The following is a 21,853-nucleotide window of genomic DNA, read 5'->3' on the forward strand; positions in this document are numbered from 1 at the left end:
TGCCATTTTCTTCTCCAGTGGATTAAGGCAAACAAAGGTCAATGACTTGCCCAGAGACACACAACAAGTGAGTGTCTGAAGTCAGATTTGAGCTCAGGTCTTCCTGCCTCCAGGTCCAGCACTCTATCCACCGAGTCACCTAACTGCCTCCATCAATATTGGTAGCCTAGAATTTATAGAATCCACCTTACAGAAAATTGTGATAACATTTGTCTCTTTCCAGTTCTGTAACACCTCTTTGAGAAACTATCTGAGCTTCCTCAAAGACATGGTCCATCAAATATAATTTCAAATTATTTTAACACTCTGGAATACAATTAATCTGGGCCAAGTAATCTTATTATTTCTCTTGGGTTTTAGTTTTCTCTTAACCAATGAGTAATCCTTTTTTTTTTTCTCTTCAGTTCTGTTGATCTTTTTTTTCTTGATAAGGAGAGTAAAATAGACAGCAAAATGGATCTGAGTAATTCCACTTTGTCTTCATTAGTATCATCTGCCCTGAGCAGGTCCTGTAAAACCCTTTCTGGATAATCATATCATCACTGACAGAGATGAAAACAACAATAAGAGGCCTTTTTTTTCATTGTCCACACGTTTCCACTCATTCCGTACTTTGGTGTTTCTGACATTATTCTTCCAGTTCTTTGCCTTTGTCTTACAGTGTCCTTGGTGTTATATAATCTAAATACAGTATGTTCTAAAAGTCTCAGTGTAGTTTAAAACCTTAAAACTGCAGTACAACTTTTGGGACACCTTGTATAAGACACCAATTCTCAAACTAGGTTTCTCCAGTAGAAAATGTCCCAGTGTTTTTTTTTTTCTTTAGAAAAACTAGTGATATTTTAATTGACAGGGTAATTTTAATACTTCACTGTTTGTCAGTATCCTGACCTAAAAATGCCCTCAGTTCCTGACCTTAGGACTGTTGGACACGAAAGAGCCTTTGGTGTATTTGCGCTTCTTGGTTGGGGTGGAATGTAATAGGAATAGTGTGAAGATAAATTTAAAAAGGAAACTAGATTGGCTCCCATTCTTCAGTATTGGCCCAAGTGAGGAGAGAACATAGAAACTAAAGTGGTCCCTGACAGGCATAATAGGAAAAGTGTAATGAGAAAAGCATTAGATTTGTAGTTAGCAAACTGGGGTTGAGTTTCTGCTCTGCCATTTGGTAGCTGTATGATGCTAAAGAAATCACTTGATCTCCTTGTGCCTCAGTTTCCTTCTCTGTGTATTTCAATATTTCTATGGATTTGAAATACCATTGATGTATATTCCCTCCATCTGTGAAGGTGTGAACTCATCTATACCTCTCATCCTGTAATATTCTTGGTCATATTTTTCCATAAATTCTGATAGAGGATCTTTCCAATGTGCTAAATACACTAACATCCTGGAATAGCCATAGTAGCACTTATAATTGTCCATCTGTAATCTCTCCATTATATCATCTGTCCACCTCCTTTTCCAATCATACATTTCCTGAATGATATATTTTATGCTATTTTTTCCTGCATGCATTTCACCCTTGGCAATATGCAGTAGGATATTTACACCTGCCAGAAATCTTTCCACTGTTCTATGGATAACCTGTAATTTGATACTTTAGAGATTTTGGTGTACCATAATTCATAACTTTCTAGATCAAGTATCTATCTACTGATTAAATTGACGATTGGTGTTAAAAACAGAGTTTTTGTTTGAGGGGGCAGCTTCAGGGTTGAAAGAGCTCCATGATTTTCAAAATACAATCCAGACCACTCTTTACCTCCTATTCAGTTCATTGTCCATCAACAGTACCTGTGTAAGACAGGTATACTGATGGACTGTTTCTATGGACTTCCTGGCCAATTGCATGATAATCTGTGGATAATAAGGATTCTAATTTAATTTGGCTTTTCTGGAATGGCTTATTAAATATATGCTTTTGGAGGGGTCATGAATCTTGTTGATCAGACTTTATGTTATTCTGGGAACAATACCATCAGCAAAATATTATCCATGAACAGAAAGGCATGGAGGGCCTCATCTTCCATAAGAAATTCTTCTTTCATTTGGCCTCTGATCAGGATATCATTTATAACAGTTATAAATGGAAATCTTCCATAACAATTATGATACTGTGCTGATTAGGTCTAATAAAATTCATATTACATAACTCAACTGGGTCCTTACTCCTGCAAAGCCCTCCTTGGGTACCCTCCCTAATCGACTCACTAACCCATTCACTGTAGTGAGTATTCTAAACCTTTTCATTTCTCTGCAAGCCTCTCATAGCTCCCTTTCTGTCCACCTTCTCAATTAGAGACCTCACTTCATACTTTACTGAAAAAAAAAATGAGGCTATTTGCCAAGCTTTTCCTCTTCTCTCCTCCTCTTCAACTCACATAACCCAAAAACTTTCTGCTAGGATCTCTGCCTTTACTCCTCTCCCTTAATATAGTTGGCCCTTATCCTTGCCAAAGCACTCCAAAACCTGATCTATTCTTACCCTTTAGCTATCATCCCATCTCTCTCCTCTCTTTTATGGTTAAACTCCTAGAGTAGACTATCTACAATAGATGCCTTCTGACCGCATAATTCAACTGAAACTACTCTATTCAAAGTTACTAAAGATCTCTTAATTGCCAAATCTAATGGCCTTTTCTGAATACTCATCATTCTTGACCTCTGCAACCTTTGATACTGATCACTCTTGTCTCCAACATACTTACTTCTCCCCAGATATTCAGGATAGCTACTCTCTCCTGTTCTCCTATTACCTATCTGATAACTCCTTCTCAGTCTCCTTTGCTGGATCTTCACCCAGGAAATGCTAATTATGGGTGTCCACCAGAGCTCTCTCCTAGGCCCTCTTCCCTTCTACTACTATACTATTTCACTTGGTGATCTCATCAGCTCCCATTGATTTAATTATCACCACTATGCTGATAGTTCTCAAATCTACTTATCCAGTTTTAACCTCTTTGTTGACTCTATTGGGTAAATTAAAACAGATATCCCATAGACATCTTAAACTCAATTTGTCCAAAATTGAATTCATCATTCCACTCAAAACCTTCCCCTCTTCCTAACTTTCCTATTGCTGTCAAGGGCAACACCATCTTCCCCAGTTGACCAAGTTCCCAACCTAGGTTTCATCTTCATCTCCTCACTCTCACTCACTCCATATATCTATTCTGTTGGCAAGGCGTGTTGATTTTACTTTCCTAACATCTCTCATATATAGCCCCTTCTCTCCTCTGATACTGCCACCATCCTAGTACAGGCCCTCATCACTTCATGCCTAGACTATTGCAATAGCCTGCTGATTGGTCTCCCAGCTAGATGACAGAGTGGATAGAGTGCTGGGCCTCGAGTCAGGAAGACTCATCTTCCTGAGTTCAAATCTGGCCTCAGACACTTAGTAGCTGTGTGACCTTGGGCAAGTTACTTAACCCTGTTTGTTCAGCTTCCTCATCTATAAAATGATCCAGAGAAGAAAACAGCAAATTGCTCCAGTGTCTTTGCCACGAAAACTCCAAATGGGGTCATGAAGAGTTGGACATGATTGAAAACAACTGAACAACAACAATAAACGGTCTCTTTGCTTCAAGTCTCTCCCACTCCAGTCCATCCTCTCTTTAGCAGCCAAAATGATCTTCCTAAAATGCAAGTCTGTCCATGTTGTCCCTGCCCCAATCACTCAATAAATTCCAGAGGCGTTCATTCTGTGACCTCCAAGATCAAATATAAAATCCTCTGTTTGGCATTCAAAGCTGTTCATGATCTGCAGCCTCCTCACCTTTCCAGTCTTCTAATACCATGTAATGACACTGGCCTCCTTGCTGTTCTTTGCATAAGACACTTTATCTCCAGATTCCAGGTATTTTCAATGGCTGTTCCTCATACTTGGAATTCTCTCTCCTCATCTCAACCTCTTTGTTTCTATGGCTTCCTTCAAGTGCTAGCTAAAATCTTCTCTTCTATAAGTAATTGTCCTACTTTCTTTTTTTTTTTCTTTTTTGGTGAGGCAATTGGGGTTTAGTGACTCGCCTAGAGTCATCCAGCTAGCGAGTGTTATATGTCTGAGGTCGGATTTGAACTCAGGTGCTCCTGACTCCAAGGCTGGTGCTCTATCCACTGCACCACCCAGCTGACCCTCCTCTCTTCTATAGGAAGTCTTTCCTTATCCCCCTTAATTCTAATATATTACCTCTATAAATTATCTCCAATATATCTTGTTTAAAGCTTGTTTGTATATAGTTGTTTGCATATTGTCTCCTCTGTTTGATTGAGAACTCCTTGACAATAGGGGCTACCTATGATTTTTGCCTTTCTTTGTATTCCCAGTGCTCTCTGAAACCTTTTTTTTCCTTAACAACCATGCCTTAAACCCCAATCACTGTCTCTCATTGATTAGCCAACAATAGGTCCCAGGTCAAGCCCCATTTGGTCATTGAGCCTGATTGGCTCAAAGTAAATCTAAATAGAAATTGTTTCTGTTTTGGCCAAAAACCCTTAGGGCCTTCCCCTCCAAGATTGATTTTTTTTTTTGACTCAGTAAAGAGGCCATTCTCTGCCTCATTTCTTGTTGAGCCTTAATCATTGAATAGGTGTTGTCTCATCAGACTGAGACCTGTTAAAGACCTTAGCAGGAGGGAAATAAATTAATTTTTAAAAAAGAAAAAAAGAAATAAAAGACCTTAGTTTAAAAAGTCCGAGGTCTCCCACTGTATTTGGGCCATCTCCAGTCATCCTGATCTATATCTTGCCACTGGACCCAGATGTCTCTGGAGGAGATAGTGAGTCTGGTGACTTTGCACAGCCCTCCCTCACTTAAATCCAATTCACTTGCATGTCATGGCATCATCTAACTGATGTCATGGTCCTCCTTGAGAATGAAGAACAAGGGGGCAGCTAGGTGGCACAGTAGATAGAGCACCAGCCCTAAATTCAGGAGGACCTGAGTTCAAATCCGGTCTCAGACACATAACACTCACTAGCTGTGTGACTTTGGGCAAGTCACTTAACCCCACTGCCTAGCCAAAAAGAAAAAAAAAAGAGGGAGAAGAGAAAAGAACAAACAACAAAAGTCTTTATTTGTATTCCCAGTGCTTAACATAGTGCCTGGTACACAGTTGGTGCTTAATAAATGCTTATTGACTAAATGACTATTACAAACACTGCTAGTAAATATAAATATCCTTGTCTGGCTATCAGTAATAAAAGAATCATCTGTAATTGTAACAAGACACATGAAGGGGGAATAGGGGGAGGATATAGACAAGAAGTTGCACTGCCCTTTCCCACCCTCACCTTTATGAAGCTAGTCATGGACTTGATCATTTTTTCTACCGCTTTCTTGCTTTTGTTCCCTGGTTCTCTAGTCTCTTCTCTCTTCCTCAATCTCATTCTTCAAAATCTTTCCCCTTTTTATCTTTGATTCTTACTATATTGAGGTAACCTGATTTCATTTTTTTCAATGTTTTGCCCCATACTTCACAAAAAAAAGATAAAAAAAACAAGAAATTTACACATTAACTTTGTTGTATATTTAGAAGGAATAGCAAGTTGTATATGATGGATTTGTAGTTTTGTATACAATCATCTTTTTTTAAAAATTGTACTATGTTATGGGAATGCTTGTTTTATTCCATAAATTAAAAATAAAATTCCTTCTAATTCCAAAAAAAAGGAGCAAAATAAAAAACAAAAAATAAGATGACCTAGCATGTCAGCCACTGGTCAAGAATGGGATATATAAAGTGAGCTGGCTGATGGACACGAGGGAAGTCAGACAGAATTGATCTACAGCATCATGTAAGAGCAAGGAGACAGGATTATCTTTAGGGAATAAAACAGGAAGGTTATCCTGAGTATTGAGTGTCTATGTGTTCAAATGGAAGGTTAAAAGACACAGCAAGTTCAATAAATGGAGTAGCTTATATTTCTATAACATTTTGTTATAAAATGCTTCTATATATGTTATCTCATTGGATCCTTACAACAGTCTTATGAGGTAGCTTACACAAGTATTATTATCACTCTGCACAGATTAGGAAACTGAGGATCAGAGTTCCAGAGGTTCTAGCTCTACTACCTACTAGTTATATAACATTAATCAGAAAACTGAATTCCATGGGCCTCACTGCCCTTATATATAAGATGAGGAAATTGAATTAGATTATCTCTAAGGCCTTGTCTGACTCCAAAAATTTTTGAGCCAAAAGTGATGTGCCAAAGGTCACACTGTGTGTGCGTGATGGAGCAGGGACAAGAATCTATTTAGAGTCTTTCATGATCTAGCTGCAATGTATCTTTCTAAGCTTATACATTATTCTCCTTCATAACTCTATGATCTAGCCAAACTGGCTTTCTTGCTGTTCCTCATACATGACACTCAATCTCCCATCTCCAAGTCTTTGCACAGATAGCTTACCATGCCTGGAATGACCTCCCTCATGACTTCCACTTCTTAGAATCCTTATTTTTCTACAAAGGTCAGTTCTAATGCCCCCTCCTATTTCCCCTAATTACCTTGTATTTATGAATGCCTATTTCTCCTAATTGTGAATGCTTATTTCCCCTTGTATTTGTTTTGTATTCGTTTATGTGTATGTTGTTGTTGTTGTTCAGTCATTTAAGTCCCATCCAACTATTTGTGACCACATTTGGGGCTTTCATGGCAGAGATACTGGAGTAGCTTACCATTTCCTTCTCCTTTTATAGATAAGGAAACTAAGGCAAACAGGGTTAAGTGACTTGCTCAGGGTCACACAGCTAGGAAATGTCTGAGGTTGGATTTGAACTCAGGAAGATGAGTCTTCTTGACTCCAGCCCCGGCACTCTATCCACTGTACTACCTAGCTGCCCCTTTGTGTAAAAAGCTAGATAGAGTATATACAGAAAGAATGTAAACTCTCCTGAGTTCAGGAACTATTTCTCTTTTGATTTTGTATCTTGAACAAGGAGCACAGTTCCTATCACAAAGTATAGGGGACTGACAAATGTGTGCTGATTGATTGATTCTGACTGCTCATAGATGGTCCTTCATTCATTAACTAGGAAACTCTGCACAAATGTGAAGTTCACTCATTAGCTGTAGCTGTGACTACTGCACTCCAACCTCCTCTCTTAGAAACACAAAAGCAAAAAAAAAAAAAAAGACATTTATATCTTAGGTAAATGTAAACTCTTCCTTGTCACTACCCAACTGGTTGTTATGACTCAGATTATTTTCTCATGCCAATAACATTGTTTTCCAAACTATACTATTCCCTAACTAATTTGACTATGGAATACTTTGAGGCTTGAAATTTTTGAAATTTTCTTTTTATTATTTTTTATTTATTTCATCAAATATTTCCCAATTACATGTAAAACTTTTTTGAGATTCATTTTGAAAAATTTTGAGTTTCAAATTCTCTCTGTTCATTTTGCCCCTCCCCCATCTTGAGAAAACAAGCAATTTGATTTCAGTTATACATGTGAAGTCATACAAAACATGTTTCCATATTGAGGCTTGAAATTTATTAACACAATCTATACATTTCAGCTCGGGTTATATAAGATTGTACCACTCTCCCCTGCTTCACGCCTCCCCCCAGTATAAAGGAGGTCAGAGGAAAATTTTAGAGAAAAATAAAATAAATTAAACCTATTTTCACACTGAAAAGTAACGACCATACTATTTTTTGATGCACATATAATTTCATATTTAATATTTGAAACAGGCAAATACTGAATTAATTTTTTCTCAAGGAGATCCATAGTCTTATCATAGGGGAGACTAGGTCTTCATGTAAGAGTTTGGAAAAACTGCTTGACAAGCTAAAGCATATTTGCAAAAAGTAGTGCTATCTGATAGGATCTACAATACATCACACAGTAGTAAGCAATGGACTTGCTAACTTCTTTCTATTCAAAATTCTCTTCCCTCAAATTCTTCTTGCTTTATCTTTTTTTTAGATGAGTGTTGAATATGGGACATTGTTACTGAACTCCTGGCTCTCTAGCCCAGCCCAGCCCAGATGCCAGAGGCCTTGATCAACCTCAAGTGACCTTATCTAATCAACCTAATAAAAGGGATAATAAAGAAAGCAAGGTTTTCTAATTTGCCTTACCTATACTCAAGCCATGATGATTTAACCAGTCAAAGGACAGGAGACATTCCTAAGACATTACTTTGCCTAGCACATAATAAATGTGTAAGAAATGTCTTTTTCATTCATTCATTCACACAGGGGGATGGTAGAGAGGACTTTTAACCTAAATGTAACAGAAGCAGACTTCTGACACATGCCAGATGGTTTCAAGATCAAAATCAAAATAATATAACTTTGAAGATTTGAGATAGTACTGACAGACTAAATAAAAGCCTGGAAGGGGACAAGGACATATCTTAAAGGAGTAAAGAATTTAGATAAACCTAAGGTTTGAGATGGAGAAAAATAAGCAAAATGTTTGCTTCTTAAAAGTTTGTGTATGGAGGTTAAAAAAAACCTTCCGATTCATAATCTTTATAATGGGGAGATGGGGTTAAGGAAAGGTAAGAAAATTACCACCAACCAAAATGAGAATCACAGAAAATCTCATAGTTTTAGACTTATTAAACGTATAAGCTAAGACAAGGCAAGGCTTTGGGGTTGCGGAATTGTAAGCAAGGGGTAAGTTTCCCAGAATGCTGGCTGGTTTTGTATAGAGGTGACTTGAAAAGTCTCTGTGCATGGGGAATAACAAAGACTAATCTAGTGTTCCATCCAAAATATCTCCTTTATTTTTTCCCAGAGAGCAATAGAAGGGGGAAGGAGGGGAGGAATTTCATTGTTGTCTCCAAAACATGGTATAGGAAGATGAACCTCACGTGGAATTCAGAGAACATTGGGAAAATTTTCGTGAACTTGTAAGCTTAAAATAAGGAGAAACACAAAAATGTACACAATCACTCTCATAATGCAAATGAAAAGATCCCTAAAAGAAAGCTGAGCTCTAAGTAAAAGAAAAACAGATGTTTCCAGAGAACAACTATTAAATTCCACGTCCATCTTCTTAACAGAGGAAAGTGAGGAACTAAGGGAACTAAGTATTTGAAGGGGTTGAGGTACAGAAAACTGTGAGCCAGGTTCTGAAATGATTGAGGAGTGATTGACCCAGAGGTCCATAGGTGAGGGCAGCAAAGAACTAGAAGGAGGCTTAGACAAGCAGGATAGCTTTGAAAGTAACATGAAGAATTTCATATGCAATTTTTTTCTTGTAAACTGCTGTATGTATGCAAATACTTTTTTAAAATCTAAATTCAGAATAAATTTGCCAAAATCTGTTAGAGAGGGAACAGAAAAAGGTTAAGGCTAGAGGGGTGGAAAATTTGTGCCCACCAGCATTCATGATCCCAAGATGTCATCATCTCAGGATCTCCCCTTTTGTTCTCATTCTAGGTCTAATGAAAAGAGCTGTGAACAGAATAAAGGGGAGGATGGGGTCATCCCAACACTTTAATAAGATCACATTGGTAGCTGAGTGGAGACTATACTGGAGGTGGTAGACATTTGAGACAGGAAGACCTAAAAAAAAGAACAACCAGGTGTAAGGTGATGAGGGCCTACACCAGGGTGATAGTTGTGTGAGTGGAAGGAAGAGGACTTGTATGAGAGGTGTTGTGAAGGAAGAAATTATATGACATAGCAACAAACTGGATACATGGGGTGAATGAGGGTAAGGAGTCAAAGATGAGGACTAGGTTTTGAGCCTAGGTAACTGGGAGATGGTGGTAGCCTGTTCAGTAACAGGAAAGTTCAGAAGAGGAGATAGTTTAGAGGTAAAGATAATGAGTTCTGTTTTAGACGTGTTAAATGTGAGATGCCTTCAGGACATCTAGTTTGAGATATCCAAGAGTCATTCAGGTAGGAAAGCTACAGTGGACCCTGAAAGTTGTATAAGATCACCAAAAGCAAGACTTGAAAAGGCAGAGTAGCACATGTGACCTGGCCAGGATGGTGTGCCCCAGAAAGAAAGATTAATTAAAGGAGATTTGTGTGGATCAGAGATCAGGCAGCCCCCTGGTAACTGGAGCATTAATACACCCCTAAAATGCAGTCCAACCTGAACTAATTAATACCTAGAAAACCAAAGCAGAAAATATCTAGATATCTTAGTCATGGTAAATGCTTAATCAGTGTTTGCTGAATTGAATTGGTGACTAGGAAAATTGAGAGAGTGTGTCATCATTTCAACTAAAGATAAATATGAGAGAAGACTGTGGAAGTGAAACTAAATTGAGATGATTGTAAAAAGCTTTGCACTGTGTTACCATAGGTCAAATTGAATTTGACAGATAGGGCTTTGTGCCTGTAATCTAACTCCTCATAGAGAGTCTGTGTCTTGGTATTTTAGGGAATCATAGAATCCTAGACATGGAAGAGACTTTAGCTATCTTCTAGTTCATCCCCCTTTATTTTTCAGGTGAGATAATAGACACAAAAAGATAAAGTGACTTTTCCTTTAAAAGTTCATGTACCCAGTCAGCGGCTAGGCTGGGACTAGAACCCAGATATCCTGACTTTCACTCCCTGTAGTTTTCATTACAATTTGTTTGGAGGCATTGTGGTAGAATGGAGGGTAGAGTGCCCTTCTTAACATCGGAAAAGAAAAAGGTTCAAATCCCACCTCTGACTCTTACTAGAACTGTGGTGTTGTACAAATCATTTAGTCTTTCTGAGCCTCAGTTTCCCCAACTATAAAATGTAGATAAATAATACCTGTAGCACTTACTTTGCAGACTTATTAAATTAAATGAAATAATGCATGTTGATATGCTTTATAAATACTAAAAAGAACTATATAAATATCAGTTATCATTATACTATTTCCCTCACAGTATGGACTTTTTTGATACCATAAAGAGGTGACTAAACTTGAGTTATGGTGGAATAAATATTTAAGAAAGGAGTAAAGATTCAAGTGTTTGGAAAACACTTGGGTGTTTGGAAAAGAAGCTCTAGAAAGATTAGGTAGTGGCACTAGGAAGTCTCTTGAAGACTGAACGTTGAGGTGATCGTTTTGGAGGGAAGTAAGGCTGATGGCAGCTAGGTGACATAGTAGATAGAGTGAGGGGCCTAGAGTGAAGAAGACTCATCTGTTCAATAGACTCCTAGTTCAAATCTGGCCTCAGACATTTACTGGCTATGTGACGTTGGGCAAGTCACTTAACCTTATTTGCCTCAGTTTTTCATCTTTAAAATGACCTGGAGAAGGAAATGGCAAACCACTTCAATATCTTTGCCCAAGAAAACTCCAAATGTGGTCACAAAGAGTTGGATATGACTGAAAAACAACCGAACAACAACAAAGGCTGATTTCATCACACAATTGTCAGGTACTTTGCATTGTGCAAAACTGTCCCCTGAGCCACTTTTAAGGAAAACTGTGTAGCTGGGAATATGTAGGCCAGCAGCCAAAAAGAAGTGGTTCCTTCCTGGAGTGAAATAATACATTAGTGCGTGCAAGGAGAAAATGTGGAGGGAAGGTTTTGTCTTGGCTGGAGGGAAGATTTTGTCCTCTCACGTTTAGGAAAGAATATTGTTTTCACTGAGAAATTCAATATCCTAATAAAATATCTTTAAAAAGGAGAAAATTTTGGGAAAATGTTGGAACTGTTGATGTTAATGCTAACAACTCACTGGATATTGATTATAAATTCTTAGGCTTATATTTGTGTCTATCCGCCCATATCTGTAGGGAATTAACTTTTTGCCTCAATTTACCTTTGAAGAAATGGTTAAAGATGCTAAACAGAGATCATTTTAAACGTTTTCCCTTTTAGAACAAGAACATGCTTTGGGCAGATCAATCAATATTGACTGATTTGAAATACCAGAGGCTTACAAAGCACAGCCACTTACAACCTGTTTAATATTTGAAAACATGTGGCTGGATTGGCCAACCCACAAGTCAAGGATCGGGCTCCATTTAGCCTACTTCTGGAGATTACTTCCTTGGTCTAGGTGTGGAGAAGGATGAGAAAAGCAGTTCTCCTTCCCTCCCCCAGTGCTTCTCTGTGAATGATTACACTCATCACCCTTCATCTCCTATATCCTGTTCATTTTACACAGAGTATCACGTGCTGTCCCTGAGCATCCAGAACAGGTCCCGAGAGTCTCATTGTGTCACATTTTAGTGCATGACTCAGACACTTAGAAAAAGTGTTGAAGGTCATCAACAGTTCTCTCTCTGGGGAGGGGCATGGGCACAACTCCAAGAGAAAATACCAGAGGGGAGTTCCTCTTCTCTCTGTGCTGGGGCAATGTGTATTCCCTGATGCCCAGGGAAAGACTGCGTTCAGTAATAAATGCTGGTTGAATTGAATTGAACGAAGTATTACTTCCAGTATGGTATGGCTGCACTATTAATAAAATCCATAAAGGAGAAGTGAGACCTGGTTGTTCATGGAAGCTTTAATGTATTAATAATGTATCTCTGGGTGAGGAAGTGTAACAGTTTCCCATCATCCTGTTACCCTCAAGCTCTTCTCTGTTGCCATCAAACCTGACTGAGAGAGTGGCCTCCCCCATCCCCACCCCTGCCATAATTGTGTTCCGGCCTTCTCTCTTTCCCTTCTGCAATTAAGCACACCATTCACCTGGGATCTGTGATGGATATTTCACTTCCATTTTTTAATTAGAATTTTGAGGCTGATTTGTTTCTCCATCTCCTTCCTATTTTTTCTATCCCCCTTCCTGCTGCATTGGTAGTAAATCCCGGCCTCCTGCTTCCCTAGTCCCTGTTATTAAGAATATTGCATATAATACACCTCTTTCTATACTATCCCCATGGAGTTCAAGTCTACCCTTCCCTAATCTTTAATCACTTGGCTTCTCCTCCCTCCTGGAAACTCTTCTCTATTGTTACCGAACTTTCTTTCCTCCTTGAACTCACCCAACCTTATGGTGAAAACACTCCATCCTCACTACCATCCCCAACATCAGCTGTTTTCTTTTCTCATGGTCCCATTTTCGAAGCATCAAGAAGAGCAGTCAGCAGGCTTCACTGTATGTGGTATTTTCCCTGCAAGAAGGTGCAGTGACCCCTAAAGAGCAGTGATCATTTTGTTTTTGGATTGTGAGGACAGAGAGAAAGATGACCTTAGATTTAGGAAGACTTGGATTCTTATTCTGCTGCTGGCTTCACGATCCTGGACAAATCACTTAACCTCTTAGTGACCAGAGAAAGTACAGATACGCATTGGCAAAGGAAGTTCCTTGCTGGGGATGCTCCCTACAAGAAGGAAAATGTAGGTTTTATTGATTGATTGATTGATTGATTGACTGATTTATTTTAATAGCCAATGCCTAACATACAGTAAATGCTTAATAAATGCTTGTTGTGCATTGATTGGTTACTATTTTGAGATCTTTGATATTCCCATTCTATACCTATAGTCAATCAACACCTCTCTTTCTTCAAAGTTCTTACCATCTGATTATATCATCCTGTCTAAATCTTTGCTAATGCCACAACTTCACCTTCTTCATTGACTAAACCTTTTAGCTGCTATGTAAATGACATTTCTCTACCCTTGTCGATAGTGTCTTTAATATTCATTTACTAAATACTCTGGCCCAGGGGTAGGGAACCTGCGGCCTCAAGGCCACATGTGGCCCTCAAGGTTCTCAAGTGCAACCTTTTGACTGAGTCCAAGTTTTACAGAACAAATTCTTTTATTAAGGGCATTTGTTCCATGAAGTTTGGATTCAGTCAGAGGGGCCACACTTGAGGACCTAGAGGGCTATGTGTGGCCTCGAGGCTGCAGGTTTCCCTCCGCTACTCTGGTCCCTTCTAATATCTTGGACTTTCAGTTTAGCAACCTGTTTTATTCCAATAGCCTTCATTTTCATTCTGCTTTAGCCACCTCAAACCTCAGTATTACTCTAAATTGTTCTCTCTTCAATTTCTTGGAATCAGAAATTCTCCTTTATCATAGCCTCCTGTCCTTCCACTTCTCTTCCTCTCTTCTCCCCAATTTGTTCTTCACCTTCATAATGTCCCAAAATACCTTTAAAAATCCATACTCTCTGCTTTACCTTTACTTCCTTCCCTTCACAACTAATTAACATAGTCTACTAGCAATGAGACATTTTCCACCCCTGAACCACTAGACTTCTTGTTTCTATCTTGTTCACACTTGGCAGTCCCTAAGCAGGGATTGACCCCACCTTACTAATTTCTATTCCTAAATCTAAGCTCCAGAGGACTTTTGGGAAAATTCATTTATCCATGCTGAGCTATCCCTCCTTAGGTGAGCCCTTATTGGCAAATGGCAATTCTTTTGTTCATTTCTGATTTGTTTTCATAGATTGGTTACAATGAACCTTCTCTCTCAGGTCTCTCAATTCTACACTGATGGCCTGGAACTTTACTAAGAACACTGAGATCTTCCACAGCGAACTCTCTTATCTCCCCCTTTTGTACACCTCTCTACGTCCTCCCTCCCTTCTCACCTTCACCTTTTCAGTTGCAGAGGAGGTGGCCTTCTTCTTGCCAATCCTTGCCTTCTTTCTCCAGGGGCTCCGTATTACCTCCAAAATCAAATATAAAATCCTCTGTTTAGCTTTTAAAGCACTTGGTAACTCCTTCTTACTTTTCCAATCTTATTTATACTTTAATCCCCTCAACATATTCTGTGATCCAGAGATTATTGGCCTCTTCTTGGTTCCTTGCATGACACTCTATTTCCTAATCTGGCACATTTTCAGAGGCTGTTCCTCCTATCTGACATCCTTTCACCCCTCATTTTAATCTCCTGGATTCCTTCAGGTCCCAACTAAAATCCTACTTCCTGTATGAAGTGTTTCCAAATTCCTTTACTTTTAGTGCTTTATTTCTAAGATTCTCTTTAATTTATCATGTATATATGTTGTTTGTACATAGTTTGCATGTTGTCTTCCCCATTAGAATATGAGTTCCTTGAGAGCAGGAACTTTTGGATTTTTTTTTTTGCTTTCTTTGTATCCCCAGTGCTTAGCATAGTGCCTAGCATATAGTAGGCACTTAATAAATGCTTATTTATTGGCTGGCTAATTATTTTTTGTTTTGGGGAGAGGCAGTTGGGGTTAAGGGACTTGCCCAGGGTCATGCAGCTAGTAAGTATCAAAGGTCTGAGGTCAGATTTGAACTCAGGTCCTCCTGACTCCAGAGCCAGTGCTCTATCCATTGTGCCACCTCGCTGCCCCTGGCTAATTATTTTTTATGAGATCTTGTTCTATCTTCAATATCTTCTTGACTGTAGGCTCTTTCCCCTCTGTCTACAAACGTACTTAACAGCCCTTACCCTAAGGGAAAAAACAAAACAAAACAAAACAAACAAAAACCAAAACACTGCCACCTTTCTTTGACCCAAACACCACCACCACCCTCTAGCTATTGTCCTAAATCTCTTCTTCCCTTCACTGTTAAACTTATAGAAAGAATAGTTTATCCTTACTGATTTCATCAACTGCCTCATTAACTACTCACTCTTCAAACGCCTATAGTTTGGATTCTATACTTACCACTCTCCTCAAACTGCTCTCTCCAAGGTCACCAAATGCCTCTTAATTAACAAATCCAATACTTTTTTTTCCCCTCACTTCTCATACTCCTTGACCTCTCTTCACTGGTTAACACAGTTATTGATTTTTTTCTTCTTAACGCTCTCTTCCATTTGCTTCTAAGACATTGCTATCCTTGGTTTTCTCCCTCCTTGACTGTTTTACATCTGTTTCTTTTCTGATCTTCTTCCTCCTGCCCCTGAAGGGCTGGTGTCACCCAAGGCCTTGTCCTCAGTCCTCTTGTTTTGTGCCTCTACTCTACACTCTCTTTGTGACTCATTTGCTTCCATAACTTCCATAACTTTTTAGGCAGATCGATCCCAAAACCTTATCTCAAAATTGAAGCTCTTCTCTGAGCCCTTCTCCTACATTTCTAGCTGCCTGTTGTTGTTAGACACTGCCATCTGAATGTCCCAAAATTAATTCATGATCTTCCCTCCAAAACTTGTCTCTTCCCTCAGTTTCCCTTTTTCCTCTTGATGGCACACCATCCCATCGGTTAAGCTAAGTTTGAAACTTATGAGTCATCTTTAATCTTTCCCTTTCCTGTTGGGGTATAGTAGTAGTGGCTCAAGCCAGTCTGGTTGTTCTGGTTCAGAAGAGGAATGAAATAAGACTCATAAATTGTTTTGCGATTGACAAGAAGAGGTTTGCTTAACTGTAGAATAGACAGAATATTCATCAAGGATACAGCATTGATTCAGTTAAATATAGATTCCCTACCTCTTCATTGGAAATACTGGTCAAACCTGAGGACAGTTTCTGACTCCTTATGGGCTGACTTTTGCATTTAGGTACTAGAAAAATAAGATAGTGGTTTGAACCTTGGGACCCTGGACCAATGGTTTTGAAACCTTTTAAGGAAAAACCAGCCTAGCCTGATAGGTATCAGATAGATGTCACTCTTGCAACAGTCAGTGGCCAAAGTCCTAAGAGTTCTACTTCCATAGCACCTCTTCACTCATACTAGGTCAACCTCTTGTCACCTCTCACCTGAACCACTGGAATAGCTGTTTTTAAGGTGTCTCTACCTCTAGTATCTCCTTTCTCTAGTCCATTCATCACATAATTGTTAAGATATTCTTCTTAATTCATAAGCCTGACACTTTTATTCCTCTGCCCCAAAACCTTCAATAGCTCCCTGTCAGCTACAGAATAAAATATAAACTTATTACCCTAGCATTTAAGACCCTCCACAATTTACCTTACATACACACAATATTATCTCCTAATACTATTGTCCATTTTCTGCATTCAACCAAAGTATACAACTAGATTTGCCTTATACTCTCTTGTCCCCCATACCTAAGAACATATCTGGTTCAAATCTTTTCACATTGAAATCCTCTTCTTTCAAGGCCCAGCATAGCTGACATTTCCTCCATGAAGTACTCTAACCCCCTACCTAAAAGTGATCATTCCCTCCCCATATTTTCTTATATCGCCTTCCTAGGATTTCTACTTTTCATTTATTACACTCTACTTTATATTGTGCTCATTTGTGAACAGGCCACATTTCCTCTATTCAATTGTGAATTTCTTGTGAGAAATGAACATTGAAACTGTTACCTTTGCAGTCTAAGAACTTAGCATGATTTCTTGCAAATGGTGGATATCTTTGTTGAATTGAATACAAGGATTTCACTGGTAGAAAAAAGAAGTCTGGAATAACCAAGTAAACATCTCCATTTTTTAATGTATATTTATTTATTAGTATCTTCTGTTTTTATGTCACCTACATTTACCAATATATTCCTTCTATCCCTTGCCCAGAGAGTTATCTCTTAAGAAAAATTTAAAAAGAGAGGGATAAAAGGTTAAAAATGCTGTATCTTCTTACTTCAAGTCAAGTGTTATTCCAGGCCATCTTATCTATCAGAATAAGAGCTGTGACTGCCTTAAGATAAAGGTACTCTATCACTACAAATCCCCCTCCAATCCCCCAGGAATGTTCAAAGTAGTATAACCTTTATTAACAAAATGCCTTTTGAAATTCTGGCATTTGCAACAGAACCCATATTGGACAATAGAGGTATTGGAAGACCTACCCCCAACAGGGACTCTAGTCCCCTTTTCCCCCCTCCCTTAGTTGCCCAGAACTCACGGGGCTGCTTGACTGCTCATATGGTTTGGATAAAATGAGAGTCCCCAGCTTCATTCCTTCCAGTGAGACAGAAGACCACCAGGCTTTACCACCTTCCCTTCCATTGCCTCCTAAGATCCTCTAGGTTTTACAATGTGCCCTGCTTCTGTGCTCTGTAGATATCTGGTACTGTCATCTTACCTCCCATAGTAACCTAAGGATCTCTGACCTTCACCATTAGCTCTGTTAAGATTTCGGGGCTTTTCAGTCTGTCTCTGAAGAAGCAGTTTCTTTTATGTGTTGTCTCCCCCAATAAGAGTGGGGGCTCCTTGAGAGCAGGAACTATCCTACTTTTTCTTTTTTTTTCCTTTTCTTTTTTTGGCTAGGCAATGGGGTTAAGTGACTTGCCCAGGGTCACAGCTAGTAAGTGTCAAATGTCTGAGGCCAAATTTGAACTCAGGTCCTCCTGACTCCAGGGCCAGTGCTCTATCCACTGTGCCACCTAGCTGCCCCCTATCCTACTTTTTCTATTCCCAGAGGCAGTTGGTGGTTCAGTGGATAGAGTGCTGGGCCTTGGATCAGGAAGACCTGAGTCCAAATCCAACTTTAGATGCTTCTTAGAAGTGACACTGGACAAGTCACTTAACCTGTTTGCCTTAGTTTCCTCAACTATAAAATGAGGATGAAAATGGAACCTCCCTTGCAGGATTGTTGTGAGGATCAAATGAGACAGTATTTGTAAAAATGCTTAGCACAGCACCCAGCACATAGTAGGTATCCCATAAATGATTATTCCCTTCCTTTCCCCCAGTGTTAGCACAATGTTTGGCACATAGTAGGCACTTAATAATTGCTTATTCATTCGTTAATTCATTCATTCATTGTAGAAAGGTCACCATATTTAGACACAAAGGTCATTGATCCTATCTCAGATCTGCTGCATATTTGCCTATGTGATTTTGTGAAAGTGAACTTCATCTCTCCGGACTTTAGTTTCTTCATGTGTAAAGAGACAGGGTTCAACTAGATGATCTCTGAAGTTCTTTCCATCTCTAGCTCCTATGATTGGAGGTGGATGAGGGGAGAAGAAAAGATTGCTTGTTGTTGTTCAGTCATATCCAACTCTTCATGACCTCATTTGGGGTTTTCTTGGCAAAGATACTGGAGTGGTTTGCCATTTCCTTCTCCAGTTCATTATACAGATGAGGAAACTGAGGCAAACAGTGTTAAGTAACTTATCCAGGGTCACACAGCTGGCAAGTATCTGAGGCCAGATTTGAACTCAGGCTTTCCTGACTACAAGGCTGGAGATGCCAGGGCCTTTTATCCCTCTGGTGGGGAGGGAAACACATTGACTATGAGAATTACAAATTTGCTGCTTTCAGCACTTATCACCTGTTTTATTCTTTCTTCCTTTAGGGTCCCATGATTCTTTCAGCTACTGGGTAGATGAAAAGTCCCCCGTGGGACCAGACCAAACACCAGCTATCAAGCGTCTTGCCAGGGTCTCCTTTGTAAAAAAGCTGATGAAGAAATGGTCTGTGACTCAGAACCTGACATTCAGGGAGCAGCTAGAGGCAGGGATCCGCTACTTTGACCTGCGTGTGTCATCCAAGCCTGGTGATGCTAACCGGGAGATCTACTTCATCCATGGTCTTTTTGGCATCAGAGTCTGGGACGGGCTGATGGAGATCGACTCTTTCCTCACACAGCACCCCAAAGAAGTTGTCTTCCTGGATTTCAACCACTTCTATGCCATGGATGATGTCCACCATGAATACTTGATTCAACGGATCCAGGAGGCATTTGGAACCAAGCTCTTCCCATCTGAGAGAGTGGAGAATGTGACCCTGAATACTCTATGGGAGAAAAAATGCCAGGTGGGTAGAAGACACTGAGTAGTGTTTAGAGGGGTATAGTATCTGTCTTGGACCACTCCTTCAGTAAAAGTCAGCTATTCCATATTTTAGTCACAAGAACGAACCCCAAAATCTGAAATAGTTTTAGAAAGAAATTTATTTGGTCATTTGACAGAGGAGAGGGCCAGAAGCAGGGTTAGCTCTCTGCTGAATATTTGTGAGATTCTATTATATAGGGCTCAGACAAGGACATAAGGACGTTTGCCTGATTGGTCTATGTAGGCAGTAGGTGGCGTCCTGAGAAGGGCACTTAGAGATGTGTATTAACAGGTGTGTTCATAAAATTTGGGGAATTCAAAACATGAGCTTTGGGTGGGACCAAAACAAGACCTGAGCAGACCCCAAACAAGCACTGGATGAACTCCAAGCACACCATATAGCCATCCGGCTTCCCTTGAATCTCTCTGAGGTCATTGACCTCTACGGTAAGTTTTTGGTTAGACATTTTTTTAGCCACATAGAGCTAGGCTCAAGTACAATTAACAAATGACAAATAATAAAGTATTCTTCCATACTATCTCACCCATTTCTAGACATTACCCTAGTTAACCAGCTTTTAAGAGTGCTCCAGACTCTTATGGCTACCCCACGGGAAAGGTGAGAGAAAGGAATAAGCATTTATATAGCACCTATTAATGCCAGGCACTGTGCTAAACATTTTTACAAATATTATCTCATTTGAGCCTTCATAACAACCCTGCAAGGTAGATGCTATTTTCATCCCCATTTTTCAGTTCAGAAAACTGAGACAAACAGAGGTTAAGTGACTCAATGTGAGTAACACAGCTTGTAAGTATCTGAGACCAGATTTAGTTTTTTTGTTTATTTTTTGCTAGGCAATGGGGTTAAATGACTTGCCCAGGGTCACATAGCTAGTAAGTGTCAAGTGTCTGAGGCGGTATTTGAACTCAGGCCCTCCCAACTCCAGGTCCAGTGCTCTATCCACTGCACCACCCAGCTGCCCCCCAGATTCATAGACAACACACATCTGTTTACTCATAGGTCTGGACGTGTTTAGGACATTGGGTTTAAGCGATATGCAACCTAGGGTCACATTAGGTTGACATAAGGACATTGACAGAATGCTGTAATGAGACTGAAAGCAGTGATATTCAGAGAGGGTTTGATTTTCTAACCTTTCCCCTTCCTTTTGAAATAGAAAACATATGCCAAGTGTTGTCCCCTTTGACACAGATGGTTTAATATAAACATCAAAGCAAATGGTCAAGGAATATGAAAAGAGAAATTATAAATTATTCATAATCATTTGAAAAAAATTGTACCTCACTAATAACAACAAAGAACCAAAAAGGATGCAAATTAAAATAACCTTGAAATTGTACCTCATTCCAATCAGATGGTTGAAAAAATATTAAAGATAATGAAACCCAGTACTGGCAGGTTGGGTCAGGTTCACTCATTTGTTGCTAGTGGCATTACAAACAGAATTTCTTTGGTGAACAATCTAGCAATACATAATAGAAGTTGCAAAAACAATCATACACTTTTACCTAATAATTCCATTATTGGGAATATATCCTAATAATGTGATCAAAAATAAAAACAAAAAATAGCTATATGTTTGAAGATTTTCATACTAGCATTATTTGTAATTTAAAAAAAAATTTAAAGGCCAGTGCAATACATAGGACAGCTAGTTGACACAGCAGACTTTGATAGGCTTGGAGTCAGGAAGACCTAAGTTCAAATCCAGCTTCAAACACTTACTAACTGTGTGACCCTGGGCAAGTCATTTAACCCTGTTTGCTTCAGGTTCCTCATCTGTAAAATGAGCTGGAGAAGGAAATGGCAAACTACTATCTTTGCCAAGAAAACCCCAAATGGGCTCACAAAGAGTTGAACCTGACTAAAATGACAGAAAAACAACAAAGCCACATGGATATGTTTACCCAAAGGACATGTCTAAGATATTGGACATGAACAAAATTTGCTCCCTAAAGCAGCTTTAGGGATCCCCTTGGACTATGAATTATGATAGAGACCAAGGTGAACAAGTCCCAGAATAGAATAGGCGTTGCTTACCTATTTGGCATTCCAAATTAATTTGAATGGCGTAGCCAGCAAGAGCTATAGCTAAAGTTCATCTCTGGTGTCCTCTCTCTTTCCCCCATTAGTATTCCTTCTGCCTCCTAACTTGTGTGGCTGACTATCATCCTCATCACTGCCCACCACCATCTGTACAAACTCAAGAGCCCCCTTATGTCTCAGTCTCAACGTCAGCTAGAAGTCAAATAATCTTTATCAGGGTGCTGTTAATTACCTTATTAAAT

General features: G+C 39.3%; 1 protein-coding gene across 1 annotated transcript in view; it reads left to right on the forward strand.

Moving 5' to 3' along the window:
* PLCXD2 (phosphatidylinositol specific phospholipase C X domain containing 2) overlaps nucleotides 1-21,853 on the forward strand; it is a 100,072-nt gene that overhangs the window by 55,232 nt on the left and 22,987 nt on the right. Inside the window, exon 2 of the mRNA XM_027865789.1 lies at nucleotides 19,063-19,523. Coding sequence (XP_027721590.1) covers nucleotides 19,063-19,523 — 461 coding nt within the window. The remainder of the gene's footprint in view (nucleotides 1-19,062; nucleotides 19,524-21,853) is intronic.

This window comes from Vombatus ursinus, unplaced genomic scaffold, assembly GCF_900497805.2.
Source record: "Vombatus ursinus unplaced genomic scaffold, bare-nosed wombat genome assembly UNPS02001419.1, whole genome shotgun sequence".
In the NCBI taxonomy this organism is placed as follows: Eukaryota; Metazoa; Chordata; class Mammalia; order Diprotodontia; family Vombatidae; genus Vombatus; species Vombatus ursinus.